The sequence below is a fragment of the Oryctolagus cuniculus genome, chromosome 1, assembly GCF_964237555.1.
Source record: "Oryctolagus cuniculus chromosome 1, mOryCun1.1, whole genome shotgun sequence".
Lineage (NCBI taxonomy): Eukaryota > Metazoa > Chordata > Mammalia > Lagomorpha > Leporidae > Oryctolagus > Oryctolagus cuniculus.
In genome coordinates this window covers 33,538,217-33,561,649 of record NC_091432.1, presented here as the reverse complement: position 1 = coordinate 33,561,649, position 23,433 = coordinate 33,538,217, and the positions used below count along the sequence as shown (strand labels likewise).

Here is a 23,433-nt window from a genome sequence, read left to right as displayed (position 1 = left end):
GGAATAAGAAGCATTGTAAAAATAACCTGATTCCCATCAACCCTGGGGCCGGGTGTTCGGCCCAGCAGTCAGGTCAGCAATTAAGACAACAGCATCCAGGGGTGGGCGTTGGGCGCCGCGCTGACACTGCCTGGGACACCTGCATCCCACATCGCCGTGCCTGGGCTTGAGTCCTAGCTCCACTCCTGATTCCAGCTGCCTGCTAACGCGTATCCTGGGAGGCAGCAAATGACTGTTCAAGCGTTTGGGTCCCTGCCACCCATAGGAAAGATCCCGACTGATCCCCAGGCTCCTGGCTTTGGCCTAGCTGTTGCAGGCTTTTGCAGAGTGAACCAGTAGATGGGAGAAGGGAACTCCTATTTTTCTCTACTTCTATCTGTTTGCCTCTTACATAAACAAATAATTTTTAAAAAATAATAAACCCCTAAACACAATCCCACTGCACCACAAGCATAGTCACCATGATCCAAGGTGAAGGCAGAACTTCGAGCTGCCTCTAGAACAGGTAATTCCCTCTTGAGGTTCAACAGAGAGAAATAAATTGTGGCCATGACCTGGATAGGCTCACTCATGGCCACCAGTGTGGCTGGGTCTTCTTACCTGTCTCAGGCTCAACCAGCCTCGCGATTTGAACACAACACAGCTGTGTAGAATCATGCCACTTTCCTTTTGAACAGACTTTAATTGAGAGCAAAGTGAAAATGCAGGTTACATTTTTAGTATTATCATCAATATATTGTAAGATCAACACCCAAACAGTGATGCATCTAGGAATTATACATTTCCTAATTTTAGTTGTCAAAGAGCAAATCATTATCAGATATACACATTTACACAATAATTTCAAGCAACAGTAAATAATAAACTCCCTCCCTTAAACACACACACACACACACACACACACCACCTTAAAACAACAGATTTCCTCACACTCATCAGTCTCCTCTTTTTTCACATATTCTTATAGATCCAAGGTGATTTAAGTTACTTAACAGTCTTATCAGCAGAGACTCTGAACTTGAATTTTTACAACTTGAAACCACATAATCAGCGTGCTTGGCACACCTGAAGGACATTCTGGATAATGCAAATGAACTCTACTTCCTGTGTGTGAGCAGACAGGTTAACATCTCCAACGATGCATCTGATTACAACTCAAGAATTAAGTCAAAAACACAAAACCAAAATCTCACACCTTCAAACATAGGTTTCGTAAGAGCACTGTGCTAATGTTAACAATGAAGTCACTGAACGGGAAGATCCTTCTAGATTTCTGTACAGAGGTACTGGTTAGTTCTGAGTCTCTTTTCAACTGTTTGGAACAAGAGAGTTTTCAAAGTTGCCTGGTAGAACTACATCCTGCCTTCCAGGTTAGCCGCCTGCCTGACCTCCAGAATGTTGGGCTGAGACTCACCCCCGATGCCTCGCTCTCTGATTTATTTCTTGCTGTTGCTGTTAGTAAATGGAAACCATGACAAAGTTTACATTAGCAGACACAGACGCATGCCCGGGCCTATAAATATTCCACGATGGAAAATGGTACAATAACTCCATTCCTAGGGAACACCGGAGTAAAAGGGGAAGGGGAGCGTGGGGGTGACGTGATCAACAGTGGCTCTTCTTATAGTGGAAAATCCAGACCACATGGCGACGGACTTTTAACTACCAGACACTGTTAGCTGCCTCTCCAGGGCCTGTGAGTCAACTAAAAGTTGGCAGAGCAGAGACCAGCTCCTCCGGCAAACCTGGTAGGATCCAGTCGTGCAGGTATCTCGTCTTGGAAGCTGGACGAAGGAGACCGACTGCCACTTCCTTCACGGAGCGGTGAGGCGAGGAGGAGTCTGGACGCAGTCCGCACGGTGTGTCCTGCCTGGGCGCCACCTGTGCCCGGGCTGGGGCCCTCAGAGCGCCAGCTGCAGCTTGGTCATGTTCCTCTGGTGCATGTTGTGATGGCGGACTAATTCATCTGAGCGGGCAAACTTTTTCTGACAACTGGGCCACCGGCAGCTGAAGGGCTTTTCACCTGTTGACACAATTGCCAGTCAGACACCTGCAGCACACAGACGGGCTGCAAGTTCAACTACCAAAGGCCCAAGTTTAATCATCACAAGCCACCCACACCCGACTCCCTGGAATTCTTTCTCTCCACTAACCAACTGGGCTCCTTCCACAGGCAGCCTGTACTGGCACCACCTCCAGGGGCCTTAAGGATGGAAGTATGGTAAAAATTCTATGGTACGCTTAGGTCAGAAAACCTGGGAAACGGGAGAGGAGGAGAGTTCTTTTCAACGAAATGCCTGGGCAAGTCATATTTAATTATGGAGGAGAGGGATTTCTCTTTCTTTTACTAGGATAGTTTGTGAACTGGGTAATTCTCTTGCCTTAAGTAGGGGATTGAGCTTAACTAGGCGACTGTGACCTTGGGATCGCCCCTCAGTGACAGACAACACTGAGCGCTGTCCAGCAGTGGAGCTCTGCCTGTGGCTTTATCGTCTCTGGCTGTACTGATATTCTGGATGGGCGGGTATTTCTAAATAATATCATTGAGAGGAGTTTGCATGTTATTTGTGACTTTTACCTTAAAGCGCTACTTAGAGCATACTCCCTATGATATGGAAGATTGGAGCTGAGGTTCTGAGATGGCTAAACAAGTTTGCCAAAAGATGGAGGCTTCTCCATCAAAGGGGCTTCCACAAGGCCCTTCCAAGGCTCATTCTCATTAGTGGTAATAAGTAGCATTTACTCGGTGTTTAATATATGCCGAGCCTCACACATACACACACACACACACACCATCATCATCCTCATCCTCCTCGTCCTCATCTTCATCTCCTGCCCTGCTTAGAACATCCCTGCAAGGGAAGCTTTAGTATCCCACGTTACAGATGAGGCTAGAGTGCAATGAGGGCAGACCCAGGCTACACTCGAATCCAGGTTTCTCTCGCTGAAAGTTGCTGTTTCCTGTGTCACATCTCCCAGACCTCCCCGTAACAAAAACAGCGGCAGCCTTGAGGAACAATGCTGCGGAGCCCATCCCCCTGCTACCTGGAGCATCTTTCAGGACACCACCCATGCCTCTTGGCTCTCCCTGGGAACCACTAGCTGGGACAAGCACTGAGAAATGTCTCAGGAGAGGCAGCGTCCCAGGGTCAGACTGGGGGCTGAGCAATAGTGTCAACAGTCTGCCAGTGACACAGGCCACTTCACCCGAACCCACAGCAAGTGGGAAGGGATGGAAGGCAGGGCAACTCATCTCCACCAAAAGGGGAGCTCAGGAGGGAATCAAACAAGTTAACATCAAAGCACCCAGGGCCCAGGTGCCCCAACTCTGTCTGTATGGATGGCTTGTGTGGGCCGAAAAGCTGGGACTTTCAGTGTCTTGATTTTCTTCACCTCTCACTCACTGCTCCTTGCTCTTTCTCATCTGTCTCCTGTCTCCCACCCCCACCTCCAGCCAGGTGTCAAAGACAAGCTCTTCATGGCCAAACTGCAACTCTCTCTTGTTGGTCTCTCCACTCTCCTTGGGTTGCCAGTGGCATTCAACGTGGCTGATTTGGCTCTGGTCTTGATCCTCCACCCTCCCCGGGACACTGAAAGAACTCTCTTTCTTTGCTCTCTCCCAGCAAAGAAGGCAGTGGGATAAGGTGGGCTGGGAGTTGACAGATGGGGTTTCCTACTGACCAGCTTTGTGACTTTGAACAAGCTGTTGAATGCCTGTCTTCTCATCTGCAAAGAGGAGATAAAACATGCCCACTCTACTCTTCTTACGATGAGATAACCTAAGCATTGGTCCTCTCTCCAAAGGCAGGAGACATGCCACAAAGGCGGGGCTTTCTCTTATGAATCACACCCTTTTGGAGAAGCAAAATCCTTCAGTAGTCAGTGACTTCAGCAACATTCTGCTCCCTGCTGTATACTAGCTCCAAGGAAACAATACCCCAGTGTGGCTTAGTTGTCTAGCAGAAATCTTGACTGCTCCTGGGGCATTCACGTGATCTCAAGGACTTTGCTCTCAAAATAGTGTCATGCAATGTGGGAGCTCTCAGGAGCATAAGTGTTTGGCTTGCTAGCATTTCTGCTGTTTTTTCTATAACTCTGCTTATCAGAATCAAACAGAGGAGAAAAATAGGATACAACAAGTGGGGGACAGTAAGGGCCTAGCTTATCTCTTCCTTTTCATTCTCGACACCCTGGGCATTGTTTTCACACCACTCTCCTGCTCTGTAATACCTCCTCCCCTTCTTTAAAAAAGGCTATTATTTATCATTTAAAGATAGCTACGCACTGTCCTTTCTCTCAACTGGATCTACATCTTAGAACATTTATGCTGGTCCTTTCCAATCTCTCTCTTCACAAACAACTTCACCCAACAGTAGTTTTAAGAAAATAATGAAAAAATAAATGTGAAGAAAAGTTTACGCACTTGTTTTACCTGTATGAGTCCTGGTGTGGGTCTTCAGGTGGTCAGAGCGGGAGAACTTTCGCTGACAAGTTTTACACTGGAATGGTTTCACACCTAAACGGACAGAGAAGGTCTAGCCTCGGCCCTAACAATGCGGGGCACGGGATGGCCCCTAAGGCTGGCTTCCAGCAGCTGGAGGGGCCCGGCATGTCCAGCCACACTTACAATGTCCGTCTTGCCCTCAGATTTCCCCCAAAGCCCCAGGCCCAGCAGGAACCACCTGATTCACCCTCAAGGACCTCCTTCTGTCTTGGAAATGACCATTCCTTATCCACAAACATCCAGCTTCACACCAGCTGGCAGGCCTCAGCTGTGTCGGAGACTGAAAAAGTGAATCACAGGCTGCTAACTGGATTGTGCGCCCCACCGCTGCGTCCTTGACTGATGCCCGGTGCATCATCAGCCCAGTGCTAGCAGGAGCTCCGTGTGCTGTGGTCAGTGGGGGGAGCGCTGTGGGATGCTTCCTTTCCCTTCCTTTCTCTTTTAAGAGAAGGAAAATCCCCGGAGATGAGACAGAAAGCTATAGGAGAAACCACACACTCCGCTGACCCGCTCCTCCTCCACGGTCAACAGCAGAGAGAATCGCAGTCAACCCTCACCCCAGGGAACCTGACTGCCAGCGACGAGAAGCGAGCCCACAAACCTGTGTGTCTCCTTTGATGTCTTTTGAGCTGGTCTGAACGAGAAAACCTTCGCTCACAGTCCTTGAAGTCACACTGGTATGGCTTCTCACCTTGGGGAAGACACACACTCTATTGGAAAATGATCCTGCAGACGGGAATCTCATAAAGGCAACCTCTCCTTCTCGGCCTGAAGGATGCCCAAACACCCAAGGCACTTCGGCGGGGCCTGTGAGAGTAGTGGCACCGACTGTGCCTGCACCTGCGCTCAAGGGCAGTGGAAGCAGAGTGGGAGGCCACACGGAAGAGGATGGCACCAGACCAGCTCAGCCATCTGAAATGCTGGGAGGCAGGCAGCTTGCTCACTGAAATGGGCCAATGATCTGACAACATCGAGGGACTTAGGAACAGAATAACCCTCACCATCCCTGCCAAAGGCTCAGCCTGGCGCCCAGCACAGAGGCAGTACTCAAAGAATATTGGCAGAGAACATTTGGACAACTAAAAGCTAAGGAAGTTTTAATGCCCAGGCTGAGGCTGAGGCACAATTCGGGGATGGACGTGCCTTGAGGCCGGCCCCATGAAACAAGTGTTCTAGGTCTGCGGCCCAAAGATGTGGTGTTCTCTGCTCCTAACTTCTCATCCTTGAGGCAAGCATAAATGACTTCACAGTCATGAGATACCCAAGTTAATCCAGCAGCCAAAGCACTGAGAGAGGTTTTGGTATGCCTTTATCCGGGAGAAGTCGGTAGTGGCGCTGCACAACCTCCAGTCTCCAAGGGGAGGAGCCCCACCCCCATCCTCATCAGAGAATGTCAGCCAGGGCCTGGGAAGAGAGCCCCAAGAGTACGTGCAGAAACCACAGGCCTCCCTCCGCCGGGGCATCAGTCTGAGCCACCAGCACTGTGGGATGGAGAGCCAGCCAGTTCGGATCGCTTGGTCCTTGCCTTTGCAGGGTGTCCCCCAGTTCCTCTGCCTCTGCCCTGCCCTGCCCTAGCTGTACCCCTGGACAGCAGACCCCACCATTCCCACAGTGGCCCTTGCCCTTGGCTCAGGTGAAACGCCCTTCACCCTGATCTCCACATTGCCAGCCCTCAAAGTCAACCGTAGGCCCTTCACAAATGCCGCTCCAGGTGCGAGGCCAGTCAGGAACTCGATGTTCACATTTAAACCCATTCTTCCCTCCTGACAGAATGCATCCCAGAGCATCTATGTGGCCCACTGTGTCCAAGTCTGTGTCTTCCCCAGGCTGGAAAACCCAGAAGGCAGGAGCCTTGCCTTCACTTTGTATTTTCATTGAGTCCAGCACCCTATGCTTTAGCTCTGCAGGGGACCTTCAGAAATTTCATGGAAAATGGAGACTATATATTTTTTTAATTTTTAAAAAAATTTTTTGACAGGCAGAGTTAGACAGTGAGAGAGAGAGAGAGACAGAGAGAAATGTCTTCCTTTCTTTGGTTCACCCCCCAAGTGGCTGCTACGGTTGGCATGCTGCGGCTGGCGAGCTGCGCCGATCCGTAGCCAGGAGCCAGGTGCTTCCTCCTGGTCTCCCATGCGGGTGCAGGGCCCAAGCACTTGGGCCATCCTCCACTGCCCTCCCGGGCCACAGCAGGGAGCTGGACTGGAAGAGGGACTAGAACCTGGGGTGCCAGCGCCGCAGGTGGAGGTTTAGCCTAGTGAGCCACAGCGCCAGCCCAGACTATCTTTAAGTCCATTTTCCATGAAGTTTTTGCAGTACCCCACCTGACTCGGAGAAGACAGCCCGCTTCCCTCAGTCTGATTGCTTTCCCCTGCCTTGCCTCCATCCAACCGTGCCAGCCTCTGATGGTGAACCTGGGCCCTCCCTCCTCTGGGAAATTTTTTTGAACGGCCCCAGTTCCAATCAATATCCTCTGGGCTTCTCAGCAGTTCCAGCCTCTGATTCAGCACCCAAACACATACTTTCCTAGACCCTTTCCATCCAGCTACATCTCAGCTCCTAAGCAGACTGGAAAAACTCTGAGCAGGGGAATTACGAGTTGGAGGTAAAAGGCAGGAGGTTTGATAACTTCTTCCACTCCATTCTATACTTCTCTTGTTTCACATGTGAGGATTAAATGAAGTAATACATGGAGGGACCCTGGCTCATAAAAAGTGCTAATTATACTGGTCTGTGTGGCTATAATAAATACATAGGAGAATGCCATACTCTTTGAATAAAGAGGCTGTAGGATTGTTAAATATCAATCTCTCTTCTTCAAGGAAGAGTTTATTAAAGGCTTCAGCAAGTCTGTTCGCTGCTATTATGCCATGTGAGTCATCCATTCTCTACGGAGTTGTGAATTCCTCTTTCACATTAAAAGTTTCCACAACCACACTGCCTTCCATATATTGCCCTGGCATCCCCCTGGTCCTAATTTTCACCCTCAATGGCTGTGGTCTACTGAGTGCAGACTTAGGATGATGCTAGAACTGCATCCTCCAGAAACGATGAATTAGCAAAGTCCAACGAGTCAAAGAGATGGGAACACAGCTCATTCTCTTCTCCTGCTTCCTAGCACCAAGGTTGGCAGTAGTAATCACACTGCAATAGTGATTGTAACGACGCTGGCCTTGGGTGGTAAAGAACAGCACCGGCTCCCCTGTAGGAAGGCCTGGCTTCACTCTGCCCCTGCAGGGCATCCCCAACCACACGCCCACTGGTGCCCAAGAGGCCGAGAGCTAACAGCTGTCACATGGTGTTCACATTTGAGGCGGCCAACATCAAGCAAGGCAGCTCTCTATTTCTCAGAGAAATCCGGTTTTCCTTGACCTATCACCAAAAAAAAAAAAATCATCATTTTGTTTTTCTTTAAGACTGATTAATGAAAATGAAGCTACAATCCGTCGTCCCTTTCCTGGCCAGCTGGTTATTAGTAACCAAAGCAACCAAGTTCTTCTTTGCCCCATCTCTTCCAAAGTGTGATGATATGATGATGACCTTACCCATCAATCTCTCAACACCCTCTGACTGCCATACTCCCAGACTGGTCCCTCTCTCTTCAGGGATGCTACCAGTATTCAAATAGGAACACAATTATGTATTCAGACCCGTTGACCCAGTGCTATTCTAGGTGCTTGATATCTACAAGTCCTTTAAAGCTACTTAACTTAATCCAGATATAACCATGGTATACAGCAGACATCCTCTGAATTTTACACATGAAACAAAGTTCAGAAGGAGGTCAAGTAACATGCTCAAGTTCTCACTACTTGGTGGTAAAGCCAGAAGTCAAACACAGGTCTCTGATTCTGTGGATTTCTCCTTCCACTGCTCTGTGCTATCTAGAGCCTGAAGAGAATACACTTGCTCATTGTAAACAATGGACAATCAGGACACAAAATGGGCCTATGGCCTTTTCCCATCACCTTGGCTAAACCTTTTGAACAGTGGTGACTTTCCATCCCAGAAGTCACATGTGTCCTCAGCGGCGTAGGTACCCAGAGCAGGAGTTAGGGAACCCTACCTATGGCTGGGTGGCAGACACTTACCAGTGTGCTTCCGGCTGTGCATCTGTAAGTGAGAAAGCTTAAAATATCTCTTATTGCAGCCCGGGTAAGCACACATGAAGGGGCGTTTCTCACTGGTCTCAGACGTCGACCGGACGAGAGTTGGAGCTACTCCAGGCACACGCCGCACATCCTGCAAGCAGAGTATAAGAGGAATGGAGGCCTTGAGCCACACGTGGACATCCATGTCCATCTGGTTGGTTATCACTAATCCAAGCAGTCAGTCCCAAGGGAAAGTGAGCACCAAAATATATTCTAAGAAGAAATGGCAGGTACGAGACCTAAAACCACTCCTCTCCACACCTCAGATGACCATGGCAGACATCACTAATGGATAACAGCTCAGGACATTTTAACACTGTCAAGGTGATCAGCCAAAATTGGTACTTGGAATGAGGACTACTTGGGATTGCTGACCCACAGCCTCTGGAAAAGGAAGAGCTCCTAATCTATCCTGTCTCAGCTTCTCTACTTGAGTCAGTGCGGCCTAGATACCCAAGGTTGTAAGTCTATCCATTCCCTCCCACTTGGAGACATGACCAACCACATGACCTTGAACCCAATCTGCAATGAGTAGGGAAGTTCTCTCTAGAGAAAAACAGGCTAACTGAATGAGCATCAAAGTGACCCTCATGCACAAGCAAATGAGAAGAAGGAGGCCCTGGAGTTAGGGTTCTCTCTGTGAAGGGGGAATGAACCCACTGGGAGCCCTTGGTGTAGCCTGTGCAGCCTTTAGCAGTGACCACAGAAAACAACTGCCTTCTGTGCACCTGCCATCTGTTGATGGCCTTTATCTGGCAGAAGTGCAGTGTGTGTATTGTCATTACTCCACGTAACGGAACTAGAGGAAACCAGAGCAGCAGGCTCCATTCTTGCTCTTGGGAGCAGGAAGTCACAGATGGGGACAGGGCAAGGGCTCCCCACGCAGGGACAGAAGTGCAAGTCAAGGGCGAAAGGCCCAGGGGCTGATGCCAGAGTAGATCCGTGATGGAGTTCTGCTTTGGCACCACTGCTGGGCTTAAGGGACTCCCTGCCCTGGGGCCCACGCTTTTGTTCTAAGTCCTGTCTCCCTTTGCTCCGCACCAACAAGTCAGTGTCTTTACTGAAGGAAAAAGTGCACTTGTGACAGACAGTATTGATGTCAGCCAGCCAGTGTCTTGGGCATGAAACTGAACGGTGAGCCCGCTGTCTGAGTGGCGTATTCTCGAAGAAAACGAGTCTGCAGTGCAACAACCCCTGTCGGTCTGCAGTTTATTCTAGACGCCAACAGTGGGTCTGACAAACTGGCCCGGTGGGCAGCCAGGCACAGGGGCGCGTTTTTCATTTCCTTCCATTCAAAAGGGGGCAGCAGTGCACATGGAAAGGGACACAACATCGAGCCCTGGATGTCAGCCCATGTCCTGAGGCAGGATTCCGATGGTATTTACCAGGGGAGGGATGGGATGAGGCTCTCTGAACCTGCAGCCAGTTTCCGTATTGCTCTAACCCTGGCCTTTATTTCTCACCATCAGAAGGCCCAGGCAAGGGTACACACGGTTTTGTCCTCGCCACACCTCTGGACAGGTTCATGAGAACTTCTCAGAGCTCCCTGCCCCACGTGTCACGTGTGGATCTGGCCCCCACAGGGCTTCCTTTAGGATACAGACTACTGCAGTCAAACCTCCCAGCATTCCTCACACTGCAGCCCTGGATTCACACTTCTAGGTCCCAGAGGCAAACCCTGAGGTCCTGACCGCCCCTGAGGGGCTCTGCAGGGCTATCCTCTGACACTTCCGCCTCCCTACTTCTCTCTCTTCCCCTGCCTTGGAGACAGCTCCCTCCCCCAAACTCGTCAAGCCTCTGTCTTCCCAAGGAGCAGAATAATACAGCACTTAAAACAGGGGCTCAGAAGTCCCAGCCTTGCAATTTTGCACAAGGCACAGGTCTTCCATGGGCTTCAGCTTCCCTGTCCATGAAAGCGACATGACAGTACCCACCACGGAAGGGCATACTGAGGATTAACTGCAGGAAGAAAGGCCGTGTGTGGCCATACAGGGAACCCTAACTGCATGTTGCTGGTGGAAAGCAGTCAGTCTGAAAAGGCTGCATACAGTGTGAGTACAACCACAGGGCATTCTGGGAAAGGATCACTGATTTGGGGGTGGAGAAGGCAGGAGATGACAGGTGAAGTTTAAGGCATCTTTAGTGTAATGAAGCAATTCTATGTGACACTACACTCTACAGGCTGAGTATCTCTGATCCAAAAATCCAAACTGAACTTTATGAGTGCCACCATGATGCTACAGGTGGAAAAAAAAAATGCTGCTCTGGACTTCATGTGTGAAAACTCTGGAATGCACAAAATCATTAAAAATGATTTTTAATTAAAATTCCACTCGGGCTATGTGCATATCAGATGTAAACGAAACCTAAGAGAATTTCATGTTTAGACTTAGGTCCCATTTCTAAAATATCTCATTATGTATATGTAAATACTATTCCAAAATCTATGTGGAAAAAAAAAACCCTATCTGAAATACTTCTGATCCCAGTCATTTCAGATAAAGGCTACTCAACCTGCAACATACACAGGGCATTGTGCATTTATCAAAACCCACAGAACCCACAGATGAACCCTAATGTAGTCTGTGGGCTTTTGTTAACAATACTCTATCTCTACCATCCCATCAGGATGCACCACACCAACACAGATATTCATAATAAAGGGAACCACGGAGGGGGCAGGAAGGAGGTAGGATACGGAAATAATCTGTGCAACTTTTTTTTTTTTTTTTGACAGGCAGAGTGGACAGTGAGAGAGAGAGACAGAGAGAAAGGTCTTCCTTTGCCGTTGGTTCACCCTCCAATGGCCGCCGCGGCCGGCGCGCTGCGGCCGGCGCACCGCACTGATCCCATGGCAGGAGCCAGGAGCCAGGTGCTTTTCCTGGTCTCCCATGGGGTGCAGGGCCCAAGCACCTGGGCCATCCTCCACTGCACTCCCTGGCCACAGCAGAGAGCTGGCCTGGAAGAGGGGCAACCGGGACAGAATCCGGCGCCCCGACCGGGACTAGAACCCGGTGTGCCGGCGCCGCTAGGCGGAGGATTAGCCTATTGAGCCGCGGCGCCGGCCCTGTGCAACTTTTTTGTGAATCTAAAATATACAGTCTGTTTTCTACAAAAGTCTCCATCTGAAACTTAGCATACTGCCTGACATGTAGGGAATGCCCAGCCATGTATGTGGTTCTGTCATTCAGACAGACTATGCCCCTGGGCATCTGAAATACAGACCAGCAGTCAGAGGCCCCGGTCATAAATTCAAGTCCAATTAGTCCAAATACATGAACTGTGCAGCCACCCTGGAGAAGGGGCATGAAGCAATAGAGGGGCAAGGAAAGGACGGCACTGTGCAGGACAGCAGCTCTGGCAGAGAGCAGGAAGTGTTTTATCTGACCAGCCCAGGGTAAGAGGATGGGCCACTGATGGCAAAGGAGCCTCTGGTTAAGAACAGCCTTGCCAGGACCAAATGGGCCATCAGCAAGGAATCCAAGGGCAGGTGAGCAGGGAAAGGGCAGAGACGCACGCACACTCACCTGGATGCCTCTGAAGACGCCATGGGTGTGTATTCTGTATTGGGCACCGCAGAGGATGGGGGTGGCGTGGTTGTCACTCTCATACCCTGTGCCATGGCTGCAAACACAAAGAAAGGATACCAAGGCTCAGGAGGTTCACAGCTGCTGTTTGGAACTGCTTACCTGCAGTCAGGAGCAAATGACTTTCTTAAGGCTCACTGGGAGAAAGTTTTGGCTTTTTTTTCCCTCTCCCAGGGGGTTGCTATGGAAGCAGGCTGCTCAACCCTCGCATCACCACCACCACGAAGACCTCCCTCAACCTCAGCTCAGGTTCTCGCAGGAGCACCTCCCCAGTCTATGCCTGGCTCAGACAGGCCAGCAAAAGCCATGATGGCACACTTTTATCCCCAGGAAGTTGTTTGCCATCTCCATGGCCGGGCTGACGGCTGTGAGTATCTCAGGAATGAGCAGAATGCCTCAAGTTTCCCATTAAGTGCTCGGCAGTTTTGTCAGCACCTCATGACTCAGTCTTTTGCCAGATAGCACCAAGAAAGTGATGATATTTTTAAGAAGAGATGTCACGTCCTCCGAAGTGGGGATGCCAAGTCTGCAGCCCCACTCTGCTGAACCTCACACAGGTCAGCCTTCCAGGTCAGCTTAGCTCTGTCGCCAACCTGGGCCATAGGTGGGCCCTGGATGATCTTCAGACCCACTTGTCTCCTTGGGGGAATTCAGACCAACCTTGAACTACCAGTGAGAGCTGAGGGAGGGGGAATGATGGAAAGAATCACTTGGTGGAAGGGGTGGACGGTCTTCCCTAAAAAGACTTTCTCTCCTTCCAGTCCAGGGGTGAAATCTGCTCCGTGGTCATTTTGCTTCCAAATGAGACAGAATGAGTACTCTCATCCGCACTGGCAGCACAGTAGAGCCACATTCTGAGTCACCACAGGGAACTCTTACAAAAAAAAACACAAAATGGTGCATCTGCTTTGGAGATGTCTGGCCATTTCTGAAAGGCTAGACATAAAGTTGCCATCTGACCCTGAAATCCCACTCTTAGGCTTATGCCCAAGAGAAATGAAAACAGATGTCCACAAACAAACAAACAAAAAAAAACCCACAACCTTGAGTACATTCTTCATTAGCAGCATTATTTATGAGTCAAAAGTGAAATCCACCCAAATGTCCATCAACTGGTGAACTGCCAAAGAAAATCCAGTGAATTCCTACAGTGGGATACTATTTGGCAATACAAAAGGAACGGAACAGAATGGAGTACTGATTGTGCTCCAACACAGATGAACCTTGAGGACAGCATACTAAGCCAAAGAAGCCAATCACAAAAGGCCACTTATTGTGTGGTTTCATTTATACGAAATTTCCAGAATACGCAAATCTACAGGGACAGAAAGAAGATTACTGGTTGGTTGCATAAGGCAAGGGAGTTGGAGGGACATGGAGATCAATCACTAAAAATATCCTTAAGTTGTGACGGTCTAACAACTCTGAATATACAATCATTCTACTGTACGCTCCACATGGGTTGACTAGCACATGAAATGTACAAAGTTGCTTCAAAAAAATCACCCCTTTCCATGGGGCCCAAGTATTACCTCCAGGTGAGATGAAGCAGCCACTAGGGCTGAGACCCTCTGTTCTCTGCCTCACTCTAGCAGTTCCAGGTCCCCAGAGCAGGAGAGGGGGAACATGGCAGGTCAGGCCTCTCTCAGTCTGATGCTGGGAAAGCCTGGGGCTGACTCAGCTCTCACTCACAGGGCAAAGAGTTCCTGGAAGGGAAGAGCATCTGCCAGGACACGGAGATGTCTATGCACCGTGGGCCCCAACAGCTGTGGGGGTTCACATTTACTTCTGGCTGCAAGCAGTTCAGGAAGACTTGCCTGTCTGCTTTCCCTGGTTTGGAGAGATGGGTGGCAGCTCTGCTCCCTCTAACCTACCACACCTTGTCTCTGTATCTTTTAACTGCTTTTGACATATCTAGGGGCAAAGGTCCTGAAGAGTTAACCCAGGATCACATATGGGGGAGAAACGCTAAGCTCAGAGAGGATCTGCCTTCTTGATCTTTAGAAGGGGCTTGCGGGGAGAAAAAGGCCATGTCTGCCTTCCTTACAGTATTACACAGACAGGCGGGAAGTGAGAGTTGATGGCAACAGCCACGTAGCGGCAGAAAGAGGACAGGACCAGAGTGGGGCTGCCAGAACATTCTGCCCCAAAGGCTGCGAAGTTAAGCTGCCTTTGCTTGGCTTCGTCTTCTGCGTGCAGCCAGAAGGTGACTCACACTTCGAGGGCTGACGGATTTCTAAGGAAACATTAGTAAAAATCTGAATTATTTTAAAGTTCTGCTATCAGAAGGGAAGACTATAAAATCTGCCTTGACAGTTAATCTCGGGGCGTTGACTGGCTTTCCAGAGGATGGGAAACAACGCGAACAGGGAGGGCCTCAAGACACTTCATGCAGTCGTGACACTCAAAGGGAACATGGATCCTCATGGCCAGAAGCAAGCCAACGAGATTGCACCTGCCATAAGATACGCCACTAGCAAAAAAAAAAAAAAAAAAACAACCGACCTAAATCAAAGATCTCTGTGAGTGAGATCCCAGCGGAAAGAACGGACCATCAAAGAAGGAGGTACCTCTCTCTGAAGGAAGGAGAGAACTTCCACTTTGACTATGGCCTTTGTCTAAATAAGCTCAGAGTTTGTGAACTCAAGAGGCTTCCACAGCCTTGGCAGCGGCAGCTCATGACAAGAGTCTCAAGTGATGACTGACGTCATAAATAAGAGTGCCAATTGTTAAATCAACAACAGGAACCACTATGCACCCACTCCCCATGTAGGATCTCTGTCCTTAATGGGTTGTACTGTGCGAATTAACGGTAAAACTAGTATTCAAACAGTACTGTATACATGGTTGAAATCTTTACTTAGTATATACTAAGTTGATTTTCTGTATATAAAGATAATTGAAAATGAATCTTAATGAAGAATGGGATAGGAGAGGGAGTGGGAGATGGGATGGTTTGTGGATGGGAGGGAGGTTATCGGGGGAAAAACCACTATAATCCCAAAGTTGTACTTTCAAAATTTATATTTATTAAATAAAAGTTTAAAAAAAAGCTAAGCCACTAGATTCTTCTACCAGGTCCCTGAAGAAAGAAAACAGCCAACTCTTGTCTCCGTAAGCGAAGCACATCAAAGCAGTTCCACACTGTGCAAACCCTGCAGTGCAACACTCTTCCCAGTGTGGTCTGCCCAGAACACTACCTATAACTCTGGGGCTTTTAACATGGTAACGACTCTCTCCTAGGCAAAAAAAAAAAAAAAAAAAAAAAAAAAAAGCAAGTCAGTGGGCTTGGAACCATGTACTGACAGAGGGAGAAGTAGTGTCGGAAGGTCATGTATCCCAAGCACCATTCAAAGCAGGATTCTATAGTTCATGCCCTGTGGTTGGACAACCAGTGACTCATGCCATGTGAGGAGAGTTTTAATTGTTAGGAAAGGCCGTTCCAGCCTGAGTTGAGATATGCCTCCTTGCACACTACTGTAAAGTGAGCATTGTAACTTTACAGCCATCTTGGAGTAACTATTCTGTCCGATGGTGAACTTGGCCTTGAGTCCACTATCCAGAGTCCTTGCTTCTGTCCCCTATACACAGTGACTGAAATAAGGCCTCTGACAGGATGGGAGAAGCAATCAGTAGCCTGAGCCTCCCCTTCATATCTTCAATTTCCTATACCAGATGTATCAGCTCCCTTCCCAACCTGGAACCACAGCCAGCAATCTGCAAATTCTGCCAACAAGGGCAGTGAGAGGGAAGCTATAAACCGGAATATTCTACCCTGATTCTTCAGTGTCTTCCCACAGGGCAACCAAGTAGAAGTGGGGATGTACCAGAAACTGGGTACTGGAAACATGCAAACCCTCCAAGGTTTGAGAGGATGCTATTCTTATGGATCCAAAATGGCCAGCACTGTAGAGAAAAATCTGCAAGTTGTTTTTTTTGTTTGTTTGTTTGTTTGTTTGTTTGACAGGCAGAGTGGACAGTGAGAGAGAGAGACAGAGAGAAAGGTCTTCCTTTGCCGTTGGTTCACCCTCCAATGGCTGCTGCGGCCGGTGCACCGCGCTGATCTGATGGCAGGAGCCAGGAGCCAGGTACTTTTCCTGGTCTCCCATGGGGTGCAGGGCCCAAGCACCTGGGCCATCCTCCACTGCACTCCCTGGCCACAGCAGAGAGCTGGCCTGGAAGAGGGGCAACCGGGACAGAATCCGGCGCCCCAACCGGGACTAGAATCCAGTGTGCCGGCGCCACAAGGCGGAGGATTAGCCTAGTGAGCCGTGGCGCCGGCCCAAAATCTGCAAGTTTTTAATCTATAGGAGTCAATGGTTTGCCTCTGAATTTGGTAGGCCCACTTCAGAATAGGTTTGTGTTGAAGTTCGAGACAGAAAGCTGTATTTGCTGCATCATCAGTTCAACTCTACTGGTTTTCTTTGAATGCTGTAACAGATTGCCATAAATTTGGTGACTCCTAAAACATCACAGATTTACTCGGATGATTCTGGAGATAAGAAGCCTCACCAGGCTCCAGGCAAGGTGTCAGCATACTGCTTTCTTCTGGAGGCTCCAACGGGAGAATTTCTTTCCTTGCCATTTTCAGTTTCTAGACCGCATCTGCATCCCCTGGTCCCTTCTTCACATCACTCCATCTTGCTTCTTTTGTCACCTCTCCTACTGTTCTGTCATCAAATGTTTCTCTGCCTTCCTATAAGAATATTTGTTATACTTAGGGTCCACCCACATAATTCAGGATAATCTCTCAATTAGCTTTTTAATTTTTATTTGAGAGAGAGTGAGAGTGAGAATGAGAGAGAGAGAGAGAATATCTTCCATCTGCTGATTCATTCCCCAAATAGCCACGGTGGCTGGGTTAGGGATGACACTGAAGCCAGGAGTCAGGAACTCAATCCAGGTCTCACACGGGTAGCAGGGACTCAATTATTTGAGTTATCACCTGCTGCCTCCAAGGGTCTATGTCATCAAGAAGATGGAGTCAGTTACCAGGTGCAGGTATTAACCCCAGATATTCCAGAAATGACCTGGGCATCTCAACAACCAAGCCAAATGCTGGCCCCCTTACTTCATTTTTAAAAAATGCACTGAAGGTGGAAATTCCAGGTTGCAGCAATTAGCACCTGGTATCTCTGGGGCCGTGATTCAGCCTTCCATACCAAGCAACCAGACTGATTCGATTGCTGCAGGTGCATTTGAAAGAGCGCAGTTAATCTGGATCCTTTCCCTCTGTCTGAAAGCACAGCCTGCCTCTCAAGACCTGTGTTTCGGGCTCACTGCTACTATTATTTTCCCTGAGGCCAGGAATAAGACATCTAATCTCTCTCTCTCTCTTTTTAAGACTTATTTATTTACTTGAGAGGCAGAGCTACAGACACAGAGAGGGAGAGACAGAGGTTTTCTATCTGTTGGTTCAGTCCTCAAATGGCCTCAGTGGCTGGAGCTGGGCTGTGGCTGGAGCTGGGCTGATCTGAAACCAGGAACCAGGAGCTTCTTCCAGGTCTCCCATGTGGGTGCAGGAGCCCAAGCACTTGGTCCATCTTTTACTGCTTTCCCAGGCACATTAGCAGAGAGCTGGATAGGAAGAGGAGCTGCCAGGACAGGAACCAGCGACCGTATGGGATGCCTGCACTGCAGGTTGAGGCTTAGCCCACTACACCACAGCACCAGCCCCCAAGACACCTAATCTCTTCAGCCAAGATGCATCATCTACACAATGAGGCAATAACCTATTTCCCAGCTTTGTTTGAAAATCAAAGAGAAAACCACGTGGGGAGCAAAAGTTAAGTATTGCTCAGCAACCTTATCCCAACAAACTCAAGAGGCCTATGACTGCATGTGATTGGTGGCCAAGAGCCACAGACTCTATTTAATACTGTATGCTTCTTACTGTATGCTGATTACTGAGGTCAAGAAAATGGGCATCTTTTACCTTTAACACAACCACAGGACTCATTGAGGTGTATCATTTTAGGCAAATGACTTGACTCCCCTGGCCCCAACTTCATGTAAAATTCACTAACAACACCTCCGCCATCTGACTGTTAGATCCAGTGAGGTCTGCCTGATACCCAACAGACACTCAGGAACTGCTACCTGTTGTTTACCAAGTAGTATCGCCAGCTGGCAGCAAAGAATACTGAAGTTAAGGAGAGACTGACTTATTTGCCCAACGAGAGACAGAGATGGTCAGAGGCACAGCTGAGGTCTGGGTCCCCCATCAGCACAGCTCTTCTTCCTTCAAAGCCAGCTGGGCAATTCGGATGGTGCAGCCCCATCCGCATGAGTTCGAAGCTATCATCGCGACAGCTGGATAATTTCCAGCTCCTTTCTCCAGGGTATAAATGAAATTAGGCAGGCTTGGAAAAATGCAGTGGGGGTAGAGGGGAAGGCTAGGGCAGCGGGGGCAGTCGGGAGGGGCACATTCAAAATATTCCCTCTTCAGCACATCCCAGCTTCTGCTAGGAGGTGCAATATTTATTTTGGAATAAAGAAAGCACCAGGCTAACAAGGGGAATGCACTGCTTACGTGTGGCGGATCAGTGCAAATTCTGCAGGTTTTACGACAACAAACTTCCTTCTACCTAACTGGGAAGACGCAGTAAGCAGAAGCAGCTCTCAGTGACTTCACTTCTGGCAGCAGCCTGGACGGTGCATTTTCCTAAGCTGCTTTAAAATGCATAAAAACGTATCCTGAGAAAGTTTGCTTCTCCTAGAAGGCCTTCAAATGCATAAACACATCTCCTTAGGAAGTTTGCAAAAAAGAGAAAAATGTCCCTCATATAACACAAATTATGAGTCCTCTTCATGCTAAAAATGCATACACCCAGGTTCAACACAGAAAAAAAATGTAGCGTTTGAAGAGTGGCTTCTTTAAAAATGATTAATTTTGATATTCCACAGGCACAAGAAGATTAATAAAAAGGAATTGAGGTTTTACAGATGAGGAAAACCAGAGCTTTCCTGAAATCCCTTATCAACAGAAGAAGTTAAAGAGAGAGAAAGAGAGAGGGAGAAGAAAGAGACTTGTAAAGGCGATTAGCATTGAATTTGAATACTCGGACAGAGACCACTTGGCCTGCGATTTCTCTCTCCCACCTCTAGTTATTGACCTGCTGGGCATCCCCATCTTCACCTCTGGATGGTCGTCAATACAGCAGAGAGAAGCACCTGGGGAAAGCTCTGTGTGCCCAGAACCTAGAATTCACCTGTCAACCCTTCTCTCGCCATCCTTGACACTCAGCACTCATAACTGCCTACTCCTTTTGGTGCTGACAATAAACTTTGCTTTGAGCCTGAGACCCATCACTCTCTTGTTTAATGTGCCACTTTTTGGAGGATAAGAAGGAAGATCTGTGTTTTAAAAAAAAAAAAAAAAAACCAACAACAACAACAAAAATACTGCTTCCTTGAAATGTGAACACAAGAGGCAAAGCTGAACATTTTGCACCTTTCACCAATTACTCATATACTTGCCTTAAAAAAATTTGTTAGAAAGCATTTTTTTAAACCTCAACTTAAGGTTCTATATCTAACAACTTATTTACAGAAAGCACAGGGGATAGGGGCCCAAAGTTAAGACTATACAGTGAAGGACGTCATTTGTCAATTCCAGATCATGGGACATTCTACTGGGTAACTGAACTGCTATCCCCAACCAATCAACAGCATGAGAACAAAGGGACAGCAGGATCAACTACAGTACAAAAAAGACTTAAGAGAGGGGCCGGCGCCGCGGCTCACTAGGCTAATCCTCCGCCTTGCGGTGCTGGCACACCGGGTTCTAGTCCCGGTTGGGGCGCTGGATTCTGTCCCGGTTGCCCCCCTTCCAGGCCAGCTTTCTGCTGTGGCCAGGGAGTGCAGTGGAGGATGGCCCAAGTGCTTGGGCTCTGCACCCCATGGGAGACCAGGAGAAGTACCTGGCTCCTGCCATTGGATCAGCGCGGTGCACCGACCGCAGTGCGCTGGCCACGGCAGCCATTGGAGGGTGAACCAACGGCAAAGGAAGACCTTTCTGTCTGTCTCTCTCACTGTCCACTCTGCCTGTCAAAAAAAAACTGCCTGTCAAAAAAAAAAAAAAAGAGACTTAAGAGAGGACAACCAACAGATCAGCCGATCTCCGCCCAAATCCTCACAACTCAGTAGGATGAGCCAGAGATAACTGGATTTGAACTGACCCTGATCATCCCTAGAGGCCTTAGGGCCAAAAGATCCAGAAACATCCCCTAGGAAGTCTCAATGGTCCCATCAGGAAGCTCAGGGTTAAAGCTTTAGTGCATCAAAGCCCAAGTTCCCAGCAGCCAGAGTAATTCCAAAACTCATTTTCATATCCACTTGCAGCATCTTACTTGGAGAATTTATAGACACTACACTATCCATATGAAGAGCTGGAGGCCACCTGGCACAGAAACTTCTAGAACAACATTACATCCTCTTTCCTCCTTACCTGAGCATGATGACTAAGGATAGTATCTGAATAAAATCCTCTTATCTTCACAAATATCATTAGCAATGTCATCTAGCCACTCCCTTTCCTTTGCATAATATAATACAGCAGTTCTATAACAAATTTTGCTACAAACAAAAGGAGCATTCTTCTTTGGGCATATATAGGTAGAAGGAGTGGATAAAGCTTCTTTTACTAACCAAGTACAGAAGGTAAAAATCTAAAAATAAAGCAGCCAAATTAAATCTTACCAAGTTTGAACACACACTCGTAATGTCCTTAGTCATAAAGTTTCCTCAGAAACAGTCTACAGAAAAGAATCAACTATTTTTCTTAACTTGAACAATTTACTTTCCTCCTGTTCCCAGATGTTTCATCTCAGGTTAGACCTTCAGGAAAATACTTTTATTAAAACAAGAAGGTTTTTTTTTAAATTAAAAAAAAAAAAAAAAAACAAGTTTTTTCATGAAAAAATTATACTGTGGTGGTACTTCTATTATACTTTTTAATACTTTCCCCATGAGTCTTAGAAAACAGATTCCCTCTGCCCACTCCACCTCCTGCTACTTCATTCACTTTCTTTGCACGTCTCACACAAGCCTACAAGAGTCAGCTCTACACCGAATCTGGAGAGGAACAGGACTCCCTCCACTTCCACTAACTTCAAATTCTCTATGGAGTATCCCACCCCACACCCATCCCACTGTCTTCTGGGAACAGAACCCTCTTTCCCTTTCAGGGAACACCCTCCCCACTGCCCACTCCATTCTCATGCTCCAGGGATGAGTACATACCAAAGACTAACCAATCAAACCACTAGAGCCTCCAGCCATGTGACCCAACCCAGGCCAATCAAAGCCTTCCCTGAGTCTTTTCCTGAAGAACCAACAAAGAAGCATTCTTGTGAGGCTACAGATGCCAAAATCTTGAGCTATTTTTGCCACAATGGAGAAAGCCTGCCTGAGAAGGCAGCCAGCAAAGAGGAAAGCAGCCAAGAGATGATGGAATTATACTCTGATGACTCTTGAATCCCTGAGTCCAGATATGAGGTTTTAAAATACAATGCAATAACCTGCTGAACTCCCTCTTCGGCCTATACACCAGTTACAACTGGGGTTCTGTCACCCGATTAAGAGAAAATGTCCTGATTTATTCAACATCACATTTTCTAAAGATAATTGGATCTATTTTTCAACATACATCGATCTGTAAATTAGTACTGGTCCTTTAAAGCATTACTGGTTGAAGGAAGCCCATGTATTCCAACTGTGCGATTATTACCAAAATGCTGCATTCCTCTTTTGAAGTTTCTTTATAGTCAGGACTCCTATGTCTTCTTTTCCCATGTGCCCAGTCTCCTGCCACTATTTAACAGGGAAGACAGACAACGATGCTGGCATAAATCAGCACTTATGAAGCATCAGTCTTTCCTTGCCACTTGAAATGGTCACAGAACTCCCCTAATTGACATTTTCCCTCCTTTGACACTCAGTAGAGCTCAGAGGTACTCTTAAATCCAATTTCCTACAACAATGTGGAGGAAACAGTGCACCAAAAAACCCCCACCTACTTCGTGTACTACCCACCCCTACTGTCTACTGCGGGGAAGACAATTTCAGGCATAGTGTGCCTTCCAGTTTCAGCACACACAGACATCAGAACCCACACGCTCTGTAACAGCAGACCAGAGAAGAAGTATCTGATCTCCCCTACATGTGTTTGGAATGGGGATGCTGGTTCATCAGAACCCCAACTTCATCTAACTCATTTGGCTATATATTCTCAAATACTTCATCTCTGTAGCCAGAGATTGCTGCCAGCTCCACGCCAAGATCAGGTGTCCCAAATGCACGTGCCAGACAAACCCTGCATCTCACACAGCAAAGTTGGAACCATGACTTTTCAGGCTGGGTTCTCAAGGGCACCCACCCAGCATGCTCACATATTCTTAGATCTGAGCCAGGTTGCTCAATATGCTCGACTACATAAAAAAATGTTCCTACCTAAAACCTCGGGATCAAGCACGGGGTTCTAGACTAAGATCTCACCTACTTCTCCACTTGACATGGAGGCTGCAGATATGAGGCATGTGTGCAAATCCACCACATCCCCAGGGCCCCCTCCAAAGGGACCTTTAATAACACAAGTAATCCAAGGTGAAGAAACAAAGGGAACAGCCTATCCCGATGTCAAAGGAGTGACACTCAAGGGCAAAGGGATTCTGAGACCAGGAGCAAGCTCAAGTCTTGAATACAGGGCATTCCAAAGACAGGGCACAACACTTGCAAAAATGTTGGGAAATGTCACATTTTTGAAGAAAGGATTTAAAATGTTTCAAAAGCCAATTTCCTCCAAAATTAATGTTCAAACATAATGCAATCCATTTAAAATTTCCATGCAGACTTTTTAAAATGTAAACATTTTAGAATGATTTTAGATTTACAGAAAATGTTCTAATAGAGTTCCCATGAATACCACATAGGTTTTCCTTATTAATAACATCTCACAATAGTAAAAAACATTTGCCACAATTAATGAACCAATAGTGATAAGGAATGTCTTTAAAATTAACAAAGTTAAAATATCTTGAAGGATAAATAAGGGATCATTCCAGTATTTTGAAAAACAAGTACAATGCTAGGGGAAGAAAGTTTCCTATCAAATATTTAAGAGACCATAACATTACAGCAGAGATATCAGTCTGATACTTGGCAGAAAGACCCTGGCTGAACAAAAGAAGAGAAT

The 23,433-nt window shown here is 47.6% G+C and overlaps 1 protein-coding gene across 10 annotated transcripts in view; it reads right to left on the bottom strand.

Annotated features, from left to right (window-relative positions):
• Positions 1 to 662: 662 nt before the first annotated feature.
• The window catches only part of WT1 (WT1 transcription factor), a 47,902-nt gene continuing 25,131 nt past the window's right edge, over positions 663 to 23,433 (bottom strand). For 7 of the 10 annotated variants that reach the window (XM_070071860.1, XM_070071866.1, XM_051825683.2 and 4 more), the window contains 5 exons: positions 12,180 to 12,276; positions 8,593 to 8,743; positions 5,106 to 5,195; positions 4,424 to 4,516; positions 663 to 2,023 (listed from right to left, as the gene is read on the bottom strand). In XM_070071860.1, the coding sequence (XP_069927961.1) occupies positions 1,902 to 2,023; positions 4,424 to 4,516; positions 5,106 to 5,195; positions 8,593 to 8,743; positions 12,180 to 12,276 (553 nt within the window). In that variant the 3' untranslated portion in view covers positions 663 to 1,901. The remainder of the gene's footprint in view (positions 2,024 to 4,423; positions 4,517 to 5,105; positions 5,196 to 8,592; positions 8,744 to 12,179; positions 12,277 to 23,433) is intronic. The other 3 variants (XM_070071864.1, XM_070071870.1, XM_051825688.2) reach the window with 1 other exon arrangement.